General features: G+C 35.1%; 1 protein-coding gene across 1 annotated transcript in view; it reads right to left on the bottom strand.

Annotated features, from left to right (window-relative positions):
* LOC150103170 (N-acetylglucosamine-1-phosphodiester alpha-N-acetylglucosaminidase-like) overlaps positions 1-20,654 on the bottom strand; it is a 161,246-nt gene that overhangs the window by 34,366 nt on the left and 106,226 nt on the right. The window contains exons 7-8 of the mRNA XM_090397524.1: positions 15,403-15,650; positions 3,179-3,307 (exon numbers count right to left, since the gene is read on the bottom strand). Of these exons, the coding sequence (XP_090253650.1) occupies positions 3,179-3,307; positions 15,403-15,650 (377 nt within the window). The remainder of the gene's footprint in view (positions 1-3,178; positions 3,308-15,402; positions 15,651-20,654) is intronic.

Genomic DNA, 20,654 nt, shown 5'->3' with positions numbered 1-20,654 from the left:
GGCATCAATGGCAACATCATATTAAAAACAAGGATATTAGGAAAGAATTTGACATTGTCAGCATCCAGGAATGTGGTAGCAGAGCTAATCTCAGGTGGTATGGTCACTTAAACAGAACGGGCAAAGAAAGATAAACAAAACAAGTGCTCTCTGCCAGGTTGGCAGCAAAACGACCCAGAGGAAGACCAAGAGATAGGTGGATTGATACGGTACAAAGTGCCGTAGACGATGGAAATATAAGATCTGATAATGTTGGTGTCTTGACAAGTAACAGACTGATTTGGAGGAAAATTGTAGATAGGAAGTTAGTGATGATGTATTTTTTTTTCATGTAGTACTATCATATACTGTACACCCCTTGAGGGTACATGGCAGGAATTTGATGATGATGACAATTCAGCCAAATGACAAAATAATTTATATGTGGATACAGAAAAAAGGATTTCCTTAGAGAATGTAGATGTTTTAATTGCAAATATTTATTGAAAAAAATTAAAATACAGACGTAATAAGATGTGAATGACAGCTTGGAGTATATATTTTTTTTTATTTTTTATTTAAAAAAATTTTTTTTTTTATTTGGGGTGAACAGGTTCAAGAAGAGCTTCTTTTTTTTTTTTTCATGCATCCCACCTAACTCAGCTTTTGCCAAGTGCTATATGGATTGCATTGGTTAGAATTACAGCTGAGTTTCCAGCTGTAATTGTAACCAAAAAAAATAAATAAATAAAATAAAATAAAATAATAATAGAAAAAAAAAGGTATTCTCCAACTATTTGGGAAATGTGCACCCAAAGTTTATTGCACAATGTTTCCAAAATGCAGGGAAAATTTCCACCGAACTGGTGGAAAATAATAAAATATCTCCCAACTGGAAGAATAAAATTTTCTAACACATCCAAAACAAACTCCAGTACTACTTGTTTCCTCTGAAAAAAAAAAAAAAAATGACTTAACACTTCAATGAACACTGCACATTCACTTTGGGAGAATCTCTTTCTAGTCATACCTAGAATGGTAAATTTGAAAACTGTGCCTGTCCACATTTTCTGAAATGAAACATGCTTCACCTGAAAATATGAGTGATGAGGAAACTGCCATCAGTCTTTTCACAGGAAAAAATGAATTCAAAATCTTTCAATAATCAGGAAAGATAATACCGCCATTTATGACCGATCATAAAAATTGCCTGCAAGCCGATTACAACAATGGGCGGTGTGTTCTCAAAACTGAACGAAATAACATCTGTGTTGCAAATGTTAGTGACCAATCAGCAAGGAAGTATAAAGAAAATTTTTCTGCTGAAATTGAAGATCAAGGTAGTCTGTATCCGGTTCTCAAATCTATTACTACTGAATACTTTCTTCGCAAGTTCGTATTGCAGTGTGCAAGTACTTGTTCTGAAACCGGAGTGCCGTGATTTTTTTTAAAAGTAATAGGAATACAGAGTTAAAATCTAATATGAATAAGAGACAAGGCACTTTGTTTAATTTATAATAATTATAATAATATTATAAATATATTTGGTGATCAGAATGGGATATGTCAATGAAAATCAGCACAAATTAATTTAATGATGTTTGCCTGAAGAAACTACGACATGCTACAATATTTCATTAGTCCAGTGATTGATAACTAATTTAAATGTAATTTATATTTGTCAACATGCCACACCCTATACATAAGTGTACTAATACTCTTTATGATTATGCCATAATTAATTATTAATACTTATGTTAATGTATGAACTTTAAAAAAATTTTGGAAAGTATTTACGAGTAAATTTGTTTGGGCCGGGCCCTCGGAAAAAAAGAAATCAGCTAATGCCTTTTTATTCCCGTATATAGGGAGTAGGTGAGGCGGCTTTTAAAAAAAGAATTCTTCTTACTCTTTTAACTAATTTTATAATTAATATCTGATTTATTTCGAACTGTTTAATTTTTGTTACTGAACATTTTATCAAATCATTCTTATTACAATTGCTTTTACGTTATTTGATACGGTTTAGTACTTTTCTTACAGGTATTGTTACAATTCATATTTACTTTTGTGTGTTGCAGTCTTTTTTTACTATTTTGCATTATTAATTTACTTTTATATTATTCGACATTTCTTATTTATAATCTTATTGTTTTTCATACTAAAGTTACCTTTACAACACAATTCTATTTGTTTTTATTATAGCTCTGATAATATTCAAATATTGGAATTTGAATATTATTGAAAAAATACCCATGGATCCTTGTTTAAAGACAGAAACTTTAACACAAGGAGGAGCGAGTACTTCTGCTGACACATCTACTCGTATGATTGGAGAAGATATGGAATTGCAAACTGTGGTTTCTTCAAAAGTTAATATTAAAGAACAAGAGTCATCTAAGAACAGACCAAAATGGAAGTACCATGAAAGTTATTTAAATTATGGATTTATGTGTATTGGCAATACACATACTCCTGATGCAATGTGTGTTTTATGTAATAAAATACTAGTAAACAGTTCTTTGGCTCCAGCTAAACTTCGTAGGCACTTCGAAATGAAACACACTGATTACAAAGGAAAAGATATACATTTTTTTTAAGAGACAACGTGACTCGCTAGAAAAATCTAAACTTCAAATGGCTACAATTGCTACAACTGAAAATGCAACAGAGGTGTCTTTTCGCATGAGTTACCACATTGCACTTCATGGTGAGGCTCATACAATTGGTGAGACGCTCAATAAGCCTTGTGTGAAAGTCACTGTATCATGCATGTTAAACGAGCAGGTTGCTAAAAAAAATAGATGCAGTACAATTATCAATTAGAGTTTGCTATAGTTGACCATATTTATTCTCTTAAACCATTGTGAATTCTACAAAAAGAATTTTACTATAGATGTAATTAGTATCAAATTTCATTCATTTATTTTTTTAAAGCAAAATTCAAATAAGGAGAGAGCTATTACAGTCCATTCTCAACTAAAGAAAACATCATTAAATTCAATCACTATAACAATCTACTGAAATTCTCATTCCGAGTCCTTTAACAACAATGTTATTTATGTTAACAGAAATTCACTGGAGCAAACTTGCCAGTGTAAAAAAGCTTTTAGTCACTAAAAGTTTGCTATAGTGAGAATCAACTGTATTAGAATTAATGATATGGTTGTAGTATCACAGATATTACAATGTAATTTACCCTGATGGCAGAACTGTCCTCTATAGCCAGGCTTACAAAAACACCATCCTGTAACTGGATCACATGTACTATTGTTAATGCAATGACACTGCCTCTTACACCCATCTCCAAACGAACCAACTGGACATACTAAGAGAAAAGCATATATCAAAAGCATTACAAATATTCTGAATTTTAAGACTATCAATAAAACTAAAAGTATACATTATATGGTCTTCTAATACTATAATAACTGAAGTAAAGTCCTAATTCTCATAAACGAGTCTTTCCCCTTGCTATTTTGATAGCAAATGTTTAAGTAGGCCTATTTTCTAAACATGTTGAGTCCTAGGTGGCAATTGAAATACAGATACATTACCAATTTGCCATGACCTTTAGTTCCAGAGCCTTACTGGATTAGATGCTTTCCCAGACCAATGGAGGTCACATCATAATAATTCACCGATACACCTCTGACCCACTAATTATACCCTTACCATGTTTCTAAAGCACCATGGCTCATCACAAAGTTAAATATTAAATATAAATTAAATATGAATTAAATGAAATATATACATCCAATACAATAGAAATTATACAGATTTATTAATGGTTGTACTTGCAAAAAGTGTTGCAAGAGTACCACTTTCATAGTGGTATAATTTATAATTTTACTGGGATTGTAGAGCTAATAAAAAGGTCTAGAAATTGAACACTGCAGACTACTGTTTCATAATAGATCCTTGATGGTGCAGGGAGATCATCTGCTATAATTTAAGTTGAAGCCATAGAGTATCAGATGAAAGCCTACTGTTCTGACATACATTCTTATTGGCTGTGTTTTTAAACATTTATCCAAGCAAGCAAAGTTGTTTCATGGGCTTTAATCTTTCTCTGTGTAATTTTTCATATGTCAAACAAAAATTCATTAGCTCTTGTTCCATTAATAAGATGCAGTGTTCTAGCTCTTTGATTAATTCATCCATTTTCATCACTGTCATCTTCATGATTTTTTTTTTTTTTTAAAGATTCAAAACAATATAATTTCAGAGTTAGTATAGCAATGAACAACATGTGTTTGTTCATCAATATTCATTCACTTGGCCAAATTTTCTCAATTAAGCCTACTTGCTACCCTCAACTCCATTAACTCTTTTTCCTACTCATAAACAACACAACTTTTTTCTCATTTTAAATTAAAGAAGTCTAGAAATTACATTCTTGGTTTCATCCTTTATCCAAGTGTAAGCAAACAAAGTTTGTGCAATGAAGTAATTTCATGACAGGTCAACTTGTATATAGAAGCTAATGACTTGATATCACTTCTGGGTCTAGTATCTCAAAATGCAACACATATCCTATGCATAATGGGAAGGGCCACTACCCAGAACGGTTTCGACCTTTAATGAGGTGAAAAAGTAAAGGGGTGGTCATCATAGGCCTAGAGCAGTTAGTATAGGGGTGCAAGAGAGCCTGATAGTATTAGGAGAGAGAAAAGACAGACAGATAGTATGAGAGACAGAGAAAAGGCATCAGCTCATTTATATCATCACTAGCATGATACCTGTGCTTCGCTACGGTATTTACCTACTGTAAATCCATTTCAACTCCAAAAAACTTTCCTTTGATTGCAAGGAACAATTTAATATAGCAATACCCTGTACAGCTTTCCCTTGCTTAATGCGGATTTGATTATCACGTCGAAATTAATTGCGGCAATCCCTTGATATACGCGGCAAGAGTTTTGATTAATGCGCCTTTAACCCTGAGGAGCTCTCAGCTGATCTGACAGATACAAGCAAAATGTTTAATAGAAATATTCTTACACAATTCATTGTATAGCTTGGAAGTCATGAGTAGCTGTGCATTCACATGTTACGAGTGATATTCAGCACTGTTTTTTGCTGTCAGTTTGGTTTAACACGTTATGTAAAGGTTTGTGATATTTGAGAGTAAACTGTATCTGAGAGATACCACGACCTCCGATGTCAGTATAGTATGGTTAGTTTTTTTTTTTTTTTTTTTTTTTTAAATTCTTTGTTCAATAATTTTTTGATTGTAACTGAAAATAAATAAATCATCATGTATTAACACAGAGAGCCAAAGATTTATTTATCATGCATGTCCTCTAGGAGACGTGCTTTACATTTATGGAAAATACTAAGCAAAGTGATCTGGAGCTTACTCCATCTTTACTATGGTTATTTATGCTTGCATCTGCCGAAACTTTTAGTTTCTATATATTTGGCACAAAATTCTAGTAGTTTTTCTATTTGGCTTTGAAATAATGTTGGATTCAATATCCACTTAATTTGTACCATCATGTATTATATTTGCAGTGTTTTTTTCTTTATGTTTCATTACTTGTTTGCCGAAGTATGGAGAGTCATTTTGCTTGTTATCGTAGAATTTATGCCGATAAGAAAAAAACTAAAACTGCTCAAAACGACTCTTGATAACTTCTTTTGATAAAAAAATTGCAGTAAATAATGTAGGTACAAGCATTTATTAAACATTTACTTTGCATTCATTTTTTATCTTTCCTAAAAGAGTACCACATAAAACGAATTATTAATACGGTAATCGATCATGGACAAATTGTAATTTTTACAATTGATTGTTAGATTTGATTAACGCGATTTTGATATACGCGGTAACATTGAGGGATTAATTAGCCGCGTTAATTGAGGGATACCTGTAATTATTAAAAGTCATGGTTCCAAAGAATGACATGACCAATACCACATTCATGTTCAAGTTGAAATCCCCTTTAATTTGATACCTTACATTATATTTTTAGACATTTGTACATAGAATTTGATATTTATAGATGTTTGTTATTTAAAAACAATCAAATTATAATATTTCTGGATATATAACATTTTTTGTTTTATAAATTGTTATAATAGAGCCCTGTGTAGCTCAGTGGATGTGGCGTTTGCACACCACCGCACTTGGCCGCACGAAGGAAGACTTCATTTCGAGTCTAGTCGGCGACTAGAGGAAATTTTTCTAAGCCTTTTTTTGACCGGTTCCCGAGTTAGTCGATCTCTGGCACGGGCAAGCAGGTTTTTCCTCCCGGAAACTCGGGTTTTTCGTCCTGTAAACTCAAGAAAATCGACCGTAGAACCCACATTATTTTCAGACATTAAATATATTGTGTTAGGGTTAGGGACCACGAGATGGCGGCACATTTGAGCCGTCTCTCTTCACTGCGTACCGCTTAATTAGTGATAGCTTTGGGCCATCTGTCTCTGATTGGGTACCAGTGGAGATTGAACTGCCCACTCAGTCTCCAAAAGTTAGATAGGGCTAAAATGGCCTCGCCTACTCTCGTATACGGGAATAAAAAGGCGTTAGCTGATTTTTTTTTTTTTTTTAAATTGTTATTTTTTAATTGGATTTGTGATATAATAGCTGTGATATAATTAAACTTTCTCCTAACGACTGCTAAACTGCTCAAAACGAACTCTTGATAACTTCTTTTGATAAAAAAATTGCAGTAAATAATGTAGGTACAAGCATTTATTAAACATTTACTTTGCATTCATTTTTTATCTTTCCTAAAAGAGTACCACATAAAACGAATTATTAATACGGTAATCGATCATGGACGAATTGTAATTTTTACAATTGATTATTAGATTTGATTAATGCGATTTTGATATACGCGGTAACATTGAGGGATTAATTAGCCGCGTTAATTGAGGGATACCTGTAATTATTAAAAGTCATGGTTCCAGAGAATGACATGACCAATACCACATTCATGTTCAAGTTGAAATCCCCTTTAATTTGATACCTCACATTATATTTTTAGACATTTGTACAAAGAATTTGAAATTTATAGATGTTTGTTATTTAAAAACAATCAAATTATAATATTTCTGGATATATAACATTTTTTGTATTATAAATTATTATTTTTTAATTGGATTTGTGATATAATAGCTGCGTTATAATTAAACTTTCTCCTACAGTAAACTTAAACACTCTCCTCTTTGCCGACAACCAAATAATAATTACAAATTCTGAAGATAAACTACAGAAAGCTATTTTAGATCTAAATGAGATATCCAAAGATTATGGTATGATAATATCAACAGAAAAATCAAAAACTATGGCCTTTAAAGGACAAGATCCAGCAAGAATTAAAATAGTAATAGATAACAAGATCTTAGAACAGGTGAATTCATTTAACTACCTAGGATGTACGATCACATATGAAAATGAAAAAGTTATAAACGTAAAAATTGCAAAATATTTAAAAATAACAGGTGTAATTAACTCTATATTTAAACCAAACCTAGTTCAAAAACAAACCAAACTGAAAGTATACAATACATTAGCCCTACCAGTCTTAATGTATGGAAGCGAAATCTGGACAATAAAACAAAAAAGACAAACAAAGATTAACAACAGCAGAAATGAAGTTTATGAGAAAAACTGCAAAGTATACCCTATTTGATCACAAAAGAAATGAAGAAATTATGAAAGAATTAAACCAAGAACCAGTAATAGAAAAAATTTAAAAATATAAACATAAATGGATGGAACACGGTCAAAGAATGAAAACAGAAAGATTACCAAAACAAGCCTTAAATACAAGCCATTAGGAAAAAGAAAACCAGGACATCCTCTTAATGACTTCTAAGGCCAGAACAGGCTATGCTAGGCCTAAATCCTTGATATGTATGATGATGATGATGATGATGATGATGATATAATAGCACAGTATCCGTGCTTTGCAAAAGTAAATGAAAACTAATAAAGTATATATGGTTTGAATAAAGTGAAACATGTTGATGCAGAAAAATGATAAAGTGAAATTCGAAATATAACATTTGATGAAAAAATAACAAAGGATTATAGTGAAAAAAAATAATGTGAAAAATACCTAAGAAAAAAGGGAGAACCACCAATGTGGTCTACAAAGAGGTCCTTAAGTAGAGCACATTGGTGGTTCTCCCTTCAGGGGCTAGAATCACCAGGCTGCTGGGTGAGCTCACTCTGAAGCACTCCACATAGAACTGCCCATGTGAGAAGCAGTCGTCCTTCAAGTCAATCCCTGCCATCTTCAGCCACTGCCCCTGAGACTTGTTGATGGTCACAGCAAAGCAGACCTTGAGGGGGAAACTGCAGCCTCTTGAACTTGAATTGGTACTTTGATGATATGAGTGGTATGAACACCGACTACCCTGAGCATAGCCAGTGAACACTGTGGTCTCAATGATGTTCCCATGGAGGGCCTTCACTTGCAGCCTGGTGCCATTGCAGAGTTTGGCCAGGTCAAGGTTCCATAGCAACATCACTGAAGGCCCCCACTTTCAGGAGAAGCTTGCGTGCTGGGAAGGCAGAAGAGTTGAGGAACTCGACAGGGTAGTGGACTGTGTCATCCACGTCATGGGCTTGTTTTTCTTCTTCTAGATGTTGAACTTGAGTCTGTTCCAGTAGCTGACTTTCACTGCTCACCCTCGTTCCTTGAAGAAAACAGCAGAGACCTTGTTTAATTAAGGGCAATGCCCCAGCCAGCATGAAATCTCACTGTACCATCATATATATTTCTGGTTTAGAAATACATATGAAAGTACAATTTGGTCAGCTAAGTCCCAAACTATCTCATCCTCAACATCTAGACGAAGAAAAACAAGCCACATGTTAGAAGAAACAAAGATATGAACCATCAACATATAGAGTATTAATGGAAACAAAACCAGAGTCTTTTTTTTTTCTTCTTATTTCTAGCATTATGTCACGCTTGGTGCAGGATCTGCTGATTAATTAGTTGGGGAGTGGAGAGTGTGTGTTGGAGACTGTATGTGTGTATATATATGTGTGTGTGTGTGTGGTGTGTGTGTGTGTGTGTGTGTGTAGTTGTATACATGAATGTATGAAGGTGAAAGACGATCACAAACATCCATGCCCATGGTGAGATTCGAACCCTCAGTCTTTTGGCTGGAGAGCAGATATGCTAACCACTTAGCCAACCAGGCCAAGGTTAGCTGAACAACTGAATAGAAATTAGAAGACAACTTACAAGAAAAAAAAAAAAAAGTATTTATATATATCAATATTTGACATAGAAAAAAGTCATCAGAAACCCAAAATATATAAAGGTGGATAAGAGTACACGATGTTCAACCAGAAATGATCAAACACAGGTATAAAGTTTTACAGTTGCTACTCTGTATAATTCAGATGGTTTAATGTAAAATCTGGATAAGATAATGGTGCACAATACCTCCTGCTCTTATTAATCATCTCTATGGAACACATTATGCAGGAAAGTGGCATTAAACTTGATATCAAAATTGAAGATGTTATATTCTTCCATAAATCCAGTACGAGACTTCAGTCTTATTTAAATTGAATAAGAGAAAAAATTTGGCATAACAATCAGCAATAAAAAATAAAAATAAAATGAAAAAAGGCAGAAACATGAAAATAACTGCATCCTGAATGGAGAACCTACAGATCAAGGAAATATTTCAGCTTTTTAGCATGATTTTTAGTAAAAATGACAAAATTAAATATGGACACAAACAACAGAATAAGCAAAACTAGTATGGTGAGAAAGCGAATTGATTAGCAGTGATGAGTGGAATGGGTTGATGGAAGTAAATGTGATGACTATCAGTTTTAAGAAGTATGATTATGATAGGCATTATGTGAATATTAGTGTGGGCCTCCAATGACAGGAATTCATAGAAATGTCCAGTTAATAATTACAATAAATCAGTCATATGACAAATAATATACTAATTAAAGAAAACTACTGATAACAAAATAATCAAGAAATATTAATTTTGTTGGACTCATAATATCTGAATACTCCTTTAGCACATATATCAGTATATACTCAGGAACACCTGAGGTCTATTATGTGTTAAAGCTAGACAACTGAGAAGAGATCACCACATAGCCTATAAGGTATGCAGAGAACTGATCTGATAGCAATAATGGTGGTGTAATTTTGGACTGGAATGGAAGTTGTCCAATTGAATTTCCAAGCATGAACAGAAGTTCATGCTTGGAAATTGAATAGCATTTTCCAGTATATGAAAAATTAATCTCTTCAGAAATTAGAGACAAGTTAGAAATGGAAGACAGAGAGGATATCTTTTAAAAGAGAAATAAGTTTTAGTAGTCATTAATCCATTTATTTCAGTTAAAGCTGAAGGGAATTTTATTGAGATTTCCAATTCATATAGAAATGGGCCCAGTAAAGTTAGTTTATTTAGGATTCTCAGTCTGAAAAGTGATTCAAAGTTAGTTAGTTATTTCTTTAATGAAGTGTTGAAGCTTTCATATAGAAAATTAATTCATTCTTAAGTGATGATATGATTGCTAAAGTTTTAGTGAACTGAAACTAAAACTGTTATCTTTTATCGATAAGGATAACTTGAAACTCCTTTTCAAGTTATCCTTTTCGATAACTTGAAAAGGAGTTTCAAGTTATCGAAGTGTCTTGGAAAAAGACACAAGAGAAAGACTAACACAAAAACTCTATATGACAGCAGCATAAGTTAAACTTTCCCTTGTGTGAACTGAAGAAGGAACAAAAAGTTTCTGTAGGAGGCAAGAGACTAAAGTTCCAGAAGTTTTGTCCATATACAGGATAACTATTAGATTATGTGATTGAAAAGAAGTCATGTACATTAGAATATTTTTCTTGCTGTGATCTGAAGAAAATATTGACATTTGCATAGTTAAGTTATACTAATTTGATGTTGTTGTGTGTGTGTTTTCCTTTTGTAAATTAAACATTTTTATTTTGGTTATAAGGTGTGGGAAGACTCGATCTCTTAATGAGTTTCAATGGTTATTAAGTGGTTAACTTATATATGAGATATCCTAGGATATGGAATCAATGTGCAAGTTGGATTTGGAGTTTATTATCTAGTATTTCCTTTTTATTTTGAATTTGAGAGTTAAAACTACTCAGAGTGGAGGATTTTACTAAGGGTGCAAGTTGATAGCATTACATGCATGAAAGAAAGAAAGAATAAATTTTTTGAATGGCAAGCAATTTCAAGTAGAGTGATGTGGAAAATTTCAAAATGAGACAGACTTGTGTGCCTATAGTCACACAGAAGGATCTACTAAGAAAGAAGTAATGCATGTTTTTTAAGAAAGGGCATTGAAGAAGATAACTGACTTTAAAGAAAAGGGAAAAGCCAGTGTCTCAATGGAGATCTAAACAGCAGAGCAGGAAATTAATACAGAGAGAAATATTGTTTGAAAATCTGGAGAAAAGAGCAAAAGCTAATAATAAACACCAAAGTGCTTAGTAGATTTCTGTTCAGGAAGTAAACTGGTCATTGCAAACACCACCTTCCAACATAAAAATGTGCATGAAATCACATGGAAAAGACACACAAAACATTATATGATTCATCCAGGGAGGTATGTAGTGAAGGTCTACAAAGATGGAAAAATCAGAACTTCATACCAGACTGAAAAAGTTAAGGAGGCATTGCAGGAAAAGAAGAAATCAAATTGAAAGTTCTAGGCAAGTAAGTTAGCATGTATTCTAAGATAATACAGAAAAAAATGTAAGACATCTAAGCAGCATAAATGTAGCTACACAAAAGCCACAGGAAAATTTGATAAGAAGATAGATATCAGGAAGTTGACAAAATGTTCTGGGGCCAATGAAAATGATAAGGAATGGAGGAAAGAGTTTCCCATGCATTTGACCATGGGCATCTACAGATGCCGTATGGTCACTCCGATGCTCGGTGATGTTCCACACCAGGCCTCGCCATGTAGTCCTGTTGTTTGCTTTTCTGGCAGCCTCAACTCTCTGAAGATCAGTCACTCCACACACATACGCCATCCATCCATCTCATTGATGGTGTACCCCTGCCTCTTTTTCCAGGACCTTTACCTTCTATTAGTGTTCTGAGAAGTCCTCCTTCCATCCTTTCTATGTGTCCAAAATATTTTAACTTTCTTCTGTCAATATCCTTAAGGAGCCTTAAAGTTCTACTAATCTTTTCAAACACCCATTCATTTGTACGCCTTTCAGTATATGATATCCTCAACAGCCTTCTGTAACACCACATCTCAAAAGCAGATATCCGTTTCTTATCTGACTTCTTTAGGTTCCAAGTCTCGCATCCATAAGTCGCTGTTGGAATAACAACTGCATCTAAAATCCTCAACTTTGTTCCCATGGAAATAGATCCATCCTTCCAGATTTTAGACAAGTCTCTGACTGTTGTTTTAGCCATTCCTAATCTTCTTCTGATGTCTTCCTCAATTCTTTCTCCATTAATGTACACTTGTTTCTCAAGAACTTCCCTGTTTGTATTTCCTCTGAGAACCATAATTTTTGTCTTGTTAGGATTGAGTTGAAGTCCACTGTTATTACTGATCTTGTATGTCCATGCGGTTAGCCTAATGGCTATGCGCTTCACAACCATATGCCTGGGGAAGGAGTGTCCTAGGTTCGATTCCTGTCGACGGCACGAGGAGCTTAAGGGACTTTCCTCAGCCATAGCCAAGTTAGCCGGTCTTGGGTGTGGACAGCAGGGTTTCCCCCCCAGTTTATCTGGGGTTTTTCATCCTGCAAATGGGCAAACCAGCTCCGTGAACACACATGGATACAGTCAGGAATACTTAAGACAATCCCTCCAGCCATAGGTCTGAATTTTCAGCTATGCCGGTCCCGAGCCCAGATAAAAATAGAGGGGATTGAGGTGGTGCGTACCTCCCCATAAAAGGAGCTCACAGCCGTTGAATCACCACACAAAATGAATGAATGACTGATCTTGTTAACTTAATTAAGAATTTGTCCTAGTTCTTCCTTGTCATTACAGAGGAGTACAGTATCATCAGCATACCTCAGATTACTGATCAATCTACCACCTATCCTAATTCCTGTCTTGAGCTCATCCAATGCTTCACGCATGATATCCTCAGCATATATATATACTAAACAAGTGAGGAAAAAGTGAACATTCTTGCCTAATTCCCTTTCCAATCTGAAGGCTTCTTGTTCCCTGTAGAAGTTAGCTATCAACCTGATATTGTGTTGAGGAAAACCCATTCTTTTCATTACTTCCCACAGTTTTCCATGCTGAACACAGTCAAAACTTTAGAGCAGTCTAAGAAACACATCATCAGTGGGAGTCTAAATTCTTTATATTTTTCTATGATCTGTCATAGAAGGCAAAGTATCTGATCTCTGGTGCCCTTACCTTTCCTAAAACCTGCTTGTTCCTCAGACATCTCTGCCTCAATCCTATTTATCATGATCTTCAATAAAAATCTTGCTTGCCCTACACACACACACACACAGGGTGATTACAATTAAAGTTCGCATTTCGAAAGGCTGTAACTGAGTAACTACTCAATGGAACAATTTAATATTTAACATGATGATGTGTGTGGCGATGGAATTTTATTCTGCGCAAAAACCAATGTTAGTTCTAAAAGTTGCCACTAGGGTGATACATGGTGCTGCAATACCATAGTGGGTAATTCAAAACATGGGTACATATGCTGTGTGTTACGTAGTTACACAACAACGTGTTTGATATGCTGTCCTCTGTTGTCAGTAACATGCTGAAATTGCAAAATCACATGCTCAACCACAGAACATAGTTTCAGTCAAAATGTTGTGGATATGGCACGTAATGCCAGTTTTAAGGTCAACTAAATTGGTTATGTGTCCATGATAGACAACATCTTTGAGATGTCCTCAGTCACAAGTCGTAGGGATTCAGATCTGGCGAGCACACTGGCCACATTATACAAAAATGGAAGCTGATGATTCTGTTCTTGGTAAAATGTGTCTGAAGCAACTGCTTGAGAGAGGTGGCAATGTGAGGAGGAGCACCATCTTGCATAAAAACTGTTGAATCCAGGCACTGATGCTGTTAGAGTGTTGGAATCACCCAATTGGCTAAGTTGTCGATAAAATGCATATCGATGGCCATTAACAGTGCAGGTAATGAGATAAGCAGGACCGAGCTCCCTGAAACAAAAAGGTTTGATAATGAATTCTGCTATAAAACCAACCAAAAGGCGATCTTCGGTGAATGAAGCAGAATATGTCACACAATGTGTGGGTTTATGGTTGCCGGAATTCTGCAGATGTGCATATTCACAGCAGTGTCCAGATGGAAGTGAGGTTCATCAATCCAGAAAATGTCCCACAGCCAGTTGTTGTCCAGTTCAGTCCAAGCAAGAAACTGTAAATGTCTCTTGTGCACCCTGGTCAGGATTAAGCAATTGCTGAACGTGGGAAATCTTGTAAAGATAACAGCGCAGAGGCTTACAACTTTGTGTGCTGTGCTTACAGGTTTCTAAAGACTGTGCAATATGCTGTGTGCTGCTGCTTCCTATGACATTTGCCATCCTTTCTTTCTCTAATGCTATGGCTACTTCCTCCACTGACTGCCATTGGATGGGCTTCCGTAATCTGCCAGGATTGACATCTAAGGAATCTGTCTCTTCAAATTTCTGAATCATTTTGCATACACCATTTGCAGTCATTGGACCCATTTTTAATCCCTTTAATATTCTCAACTTTCACAATGCTGTCAAGGCACAGTTGTTATTTTGGTAAAACAATTTCACGAGAAGTGTTCAATCCTTTGGTAATGGTGACATTGTGCTTTAACACAATGTCTACTAACAGACAATGAACTGACACATTCTGTAGCTAACTGCTTTTATAGCAGCTTCTTTCAAAGCATACATCATCAGGGACATTCGTCATTTGCATAAATGGTGTGGTTGCAGCATTTCACTGCATACCAGAAGTGTCATACATAATTCATATGTATTGAGCACCATAGTGGCAACTTTTAAAACTAACGTTTTTGCACAAAATAAAATTTCATTACTGCATGCATCATCATCATCATCATGTCAAATATTAAATCTTTCCGCTGAGTATTTACCCAGTTACAGCTTTTCGAAATGTGAACTTTAATTATAATCACCCTGTATATGTTTTGAGGGTAGATATCAGGAATTGGATGATGACTTGAATAACATTGGCCTGCTTTTGTCTTAATAAGTTATATAATTTTTTTTCTCTGATCTATGCTAGACTGAAAATAAATAATTTAATGAGGGATAGGATACTGTAGTCTTTTTCTGTTTATATACAATAGTTTTGCAACACCACTAACAAGAACATTATTAAGACTACCAGTACAGAGTTAAGAATATGACATATTGCAGTTAAGAAAATAATTCTGACATAATAAAAATCAATTACTTCTTACTTTGCATACAGTTTTTCCCTGTCCATCCTGTGTCACAAATACAACCCTGCTCACTACACTGTCCATGTTGTGAGCATTCCTGATCACAAAAGAGTTGATCACATTTTGGGGATTTCCAATGAACATGGCATTCACAACTTCCTTTGACACAGTGACCATGTCCACTGCAGTTTTGTGGATCACAGTAGGGTTCACGAACACATAAGATGGTGGAAACTTTGCGAGCACATGCAAACCTCTCATCTGGACTAAAACACGAACACATTAAAATATTTTATTATAAGCAGCTTTTAAAGATGAAAACAAATAGAAGGTATGTAAAATTAAATTACAAAATTCTGTAATAAACTACCATTTCTTAATATGAATTTAGCATTTGCCTGAAGGGCAGCACTTCCCATTTGTAAATATAATTTTGTTCACTTTATACAGTGAATTCATTATACTCATGTTGATGTTTAGTGGAGCAAACACATGTCTAAAGATAATTACTAACTAAATTTATTTTGCTAATAAATTATTAAAGCAATATTTCACCTTAGTTATCAAGGCATCTTCATGGACACAAAGAAATACAACTAAGCATGCACATGCAGGCAGCACAAAGACAAACACAGACTGAGTATGAAAGGCGAGATTCTACCATCCTGACTGGCATCCTCCTGCTGAAGGTCTCAAGATAATGGTTTCACAGATTGTAATAAATTGAGGCAATGAAATTTGTTCAGATCTGACAAATGTAATAAAAAATTGCAAGGTGCTGCAACACCAGAAATAATATACTTCATTGCTGGAACCTTTCAAATGGACTAAAATGTCATACTTATGTGTTTACAAAAAAACCTAAGTAATGTTCTTTCCAAGAATTCAATGGTCAGTGTTGACCATGCTAACCCAGAATTATGTGATTTGCATTTTAGATGCAGTTTGTGTTTGCTATTAATACTCTATGGTTAAGCCAAGTGGGCTGAAGTAAGCATGTATTCGGCTGTGTATTCCAGTTTAATACACAGCCGAAATGTTTGGGGCGAACTGGAACTTAATATTCTGATGACATATTTGGAAATACTAGATATATATAAGGAATTGGAACATTTTTCTTGGTGTGCTATCAGGGGGTAGATAGCATGTAATTATCTACAACTCCTTGGATAAAATGAGAACTACACCCATTTTGCTGCATCAGTGAACAAAGTGGGAGAGCTCTGCTGAATAGCATTTTTATGATACTCTATTTGTCTTTAGGATGATGAGGTGAGTTCTTTCAAGAAGGTAGGCTTGCAGTACACAGAACTGAGAGCATATCCTCTGCTGTTCAGGTAAGTTGAATATCCAGAAAGGATAATATTTCATCATCATCATAACACTAATTACAGGTACAGGCCACATTGGTCTGTTCCGGTCTCATTATCCATAATATTTCTTCTTTTCATTTTTTGCTACAAAAGTATTTGGACACCTTACATGCCATGCAAATCTTGGTCTGTGTAAGTCTAGTAATAAAAGGTGGGATGTGCTGCATGTTTTGCACTGTACTCTATGTCAAGATGCCATGTTCAGCTGAACTGATAGACTTCTAATGCAAAATAGTAGTTGGCTGTCACATCAGTGGTCTTTCTGTCTGAGACATTGCTACCTGTCTCAGTTTAGCAAAATCCACCATCGTTTATGTTAATTGTAGATGGAAAGTTGATGGTACTACCACAGCATGAAAATGCCCTGGAAGGCTACTGACATTCACTGAACTAGATCAAACTCTGTCTCGGAATGTTTGAGCATTTTGCACAGCATCAGTAATGGACCTTGCACTCAACCTGCAAAATGCTGCAGGGGCATCTGCCAGCACTAAAACCATCTGCAGAGAGTTGCATGCCTTGAGTTACCATGGCAGAGCTGCTGCAAACAAGTCCCCCCCCCATGCCAAATGATGCCTAGACTGGTGCCTTTCACACTGTTCTTGGACCATAGATGATTGGAAAGCAGTTCTGTGGAGTGACAAATCATGCTTCCAAATGTTTCACTCTGATGATCATGTTTGGATTTGAAGATTACCCAGGGAATGGTTCCAGAAGACTGCATCATTCCAATTGTCACATTTAGTGGAGATTCAGTAATGGTATGGAAGTGTTTCAGTTGGTGAACATGCCCAAAACTGATGTCTGATAGCTACCTGAACATCCTAGACAACTTCATGCTTCCAACACTGTGGAAGTACTTCAGCAGTGACCCTTGCATGTTTCAGCACAACAATGCCCCATGCCACCTGCACTGTGTGTCCAAAACTGGTTTCCACAAAACAATGTTGAAGTGTTGGCCTGCTGGCTCAGTGCCAAATTCACCCCAGACTAAGTGGCTGTCATTAGCATCGGCAATGAGGGTAGTTTTGCACAAGGAATGGAAGAACATCCCTGTTGCAATATATCAGAAACTGAAAGCATGCCCTGAAGGGTAGTTACTGTCATTCAGGCCAAAGGTAGTCCCACTCGGTACCAGAAATGTAATTTAAGCACATTTTTGTGACCACAACCACGTGTTCAAATACTTTTGTCAACACAGTGTATAATTTGGTTGTGAAAATTATCGATTTTTCACAACCTTGATTTAATTTCATCAAAAATTCTGTCCTTTTTCTTTTTTGACAAAGTTAAAGAAATTGCTTGATAGTCAAGATTTGATAACTAATTTTATTCATATTCCTTTACCAGCAGATCATCCCAAGTGCAACTGAAAATGTTTTCTCTTCAAAATGTTCTAAATAGCAGTTGGCTGGGGGAGGGGGACTCCCCACTGCACCCTTTGCAGTGCCTTCAGTCTGTTTTCGGATCTTATTTTTCAGCTAAAATAACCATAAAATATCAAAAAGTCAAACACATCAATTATACTTGAGGAAAATCTTCGTAAAAAAGTTATATCTCTCCATTTGGAGACTGTTGGTAGACAGGAATATGGCATCATAATTAATTATCAAATCTTAGCCATAAAGTAATTTCTCTAACTTTGTCAAAAAAAAAAAAAAAAAATTGATGAAGTTAAAATGGCTTATACTCATATGTCCCATATGTGCACTTAGAAGATGTGACAAAAACCTTACTGTTTCATAGGGGAAGTAACACAATTCATGGCCAGTTTTACATGGTCAGGCACACTGAAGAACCAAGAGGCTCTTCTGTGATGTATACTGTTCTCCTGATATAGTTGGAATCTTTGCCTTTGTGATAGATTCTGGTTATTTTAGTTGGAAAAAATGAGCTCTTCAAACAGATCAAAGGCACTGCAATGAGAGGTCCACCACCCAACTCCTTGGTTAACTATAATTGGAACATGAAGTTTTCAATCTCAGCCATTGCTCTGGATCCACAGCTTTGATGTTTCTGTCATATGCCTTCATTCAGAATCAGAACTAATCAACTTCCTTGAGAAAAAAAAAAAATAATAATTCCACTTTCAGATTAAATTTATCATGAAAAAAGAAAAGAAAAAAACTCAGTTCATCATTCTTAGTAGTAGAAATCTGGTGTCAGAAAAACACTACTCGGCAGTGCTCACACTCTGTTTCATTAACATAGCCGAATGGCTACAACCCTCACATCATTCAAACAGTTACAGATAATTTTCTACTACTGCTGAGAGAGAGAAAGAGAATTCAATATTCTTCAATATTCTGATGATTCATTCAGGAATGAATCATTAGAATATTGAAGAAGTTCCAGTTTAACTATCATATTTAAACCACACAATTTTTTCTCTTTTTTTACCTAAAACAAGCTCCTCTTTTTTTTTACTCAGCATATTGTACTGCTTCATAGAAAAGAGGTAAGCAAACACCAGGATGATATCTGATATTGTTATTCTGGTCTAGCTTAACATGGTGTCAATAATGAACATAAACTCCCTGAAAGGACATCAAGGTCATTCAAAAAAGCAGTTTTTAGGCATGAACATGATGTTCTCTTATGCTACCCCAATTGGAATCAGAATAATGGTTTATGCATGTCAAAGGCATACAAAATTCTAAACTTAAATGGCATTGATTAAGGGTTTGTTTTTCAGTTCACAAATGTTTTTTTAATACCATAAATACATGTTCAAGAAGGTAAAGTATAAGTTTTGAAATTTGATAGGCAAAGATGAGATGCAAAGTATAAAATTGATGGGGAAATTTTGAAGGAGGTGGAAGAGAAGAGATCTAGGAATGGTGGTAAACAGGAACCTGAAGTTTGGAATCACCTTGCTTTAGTTGTGAAATCATCACACTGGACTGTGGCAATGATAAAGAGAACCTTACATACAGAAGCAGAGGTTATGGTTCTACTGAATACATACAGATTTGATCACCTTGGATTTTACGGAGATAAGGATATACTGAAAAGGATCGAGAAAAGATTGATGGTACAGAGATTATCTAAGGTGGTCTCTAATATGTGAAATGTGGAGTATGAGGACAGACTGAAGAAATGCCATTTGCATTGCCTCATAAATAGGAGGAGGAAACATGACTCTACATTAAGGTTAATGTGGAAAAGATTTGCATGAGAGAGAGAGAGTTAGAACAAGAGATCATCCCTGTAAACTATATAAAGAGGATGTGAGCAAGGGGAAGGGGGGGTGAGGAGCAGGTTCTTTGCAAGAAAAGTGGCATGCATTACTTGAGAGTGGTGAGCAGAGCAGTTAATGAGTTTAAGGTGCAGTGTGAAGAACTTAGCGACAGCGGGCCTCCCATGATGTCTTTTGACTGCATGGATGTCTGGTGCTAATAATAATAATAAAATCTGGCATTTTTCCACTTGAAAGATTCCCAACAATGAATTTATTTCTAGTATGCAGCACTTGCTTTGAATAGTTAACCAACTGTTGTATGCTCTTATCTTTTCATACTAGTTACTTTATATATCTTTGTATCACTAAAGATGGACTGAGCTATTTACCCTGAAATATTTGTTTAATTTTAGCAATAAAGAAATATTTTTAAAGTGCATTTATACCAGGAATGTAAGCACAAGCTCTTTTATGATTTATTTTTCAAATGGCAAAAATGCTCAAAGCACTAAAACTGTATAGTGTGAAATGGAACCTAATACAGAGAGAGAGAGTATCCTGCCAAAATTGATGGGACACATGCAGATAAATATGTCTTTATTGATGGATACATAATGTGTTAGTCCATCAATAAAAACATACTTATTTATCAGCATGTGTCCACTGAAGCATAATAAATGCTTCAATACATATTGGAAGACTTTCTATTCATTTCT

Source organism: Typopeltis vanoorti, chromosome 9 (assembly GCF_054136105.1).
Source record: "Typopeltis vanoorti isolate ZY-2024b chromosome 9, IOZ_Tvanoo_1.0, whole genome shotgun sequence".
In the NCBI taxonomy this organism is placed as follows: Eukaryota; Metazoa; Arthropoda; class Arachnida; order Uropygi; family Thelyphonidae; genus Typopeltis; species Typopeltis vanoorti.
Note: the sequence above shows the minus strand (reverse complement) of the source record. Positions and strands in the feature narration are given on the sequence as shown.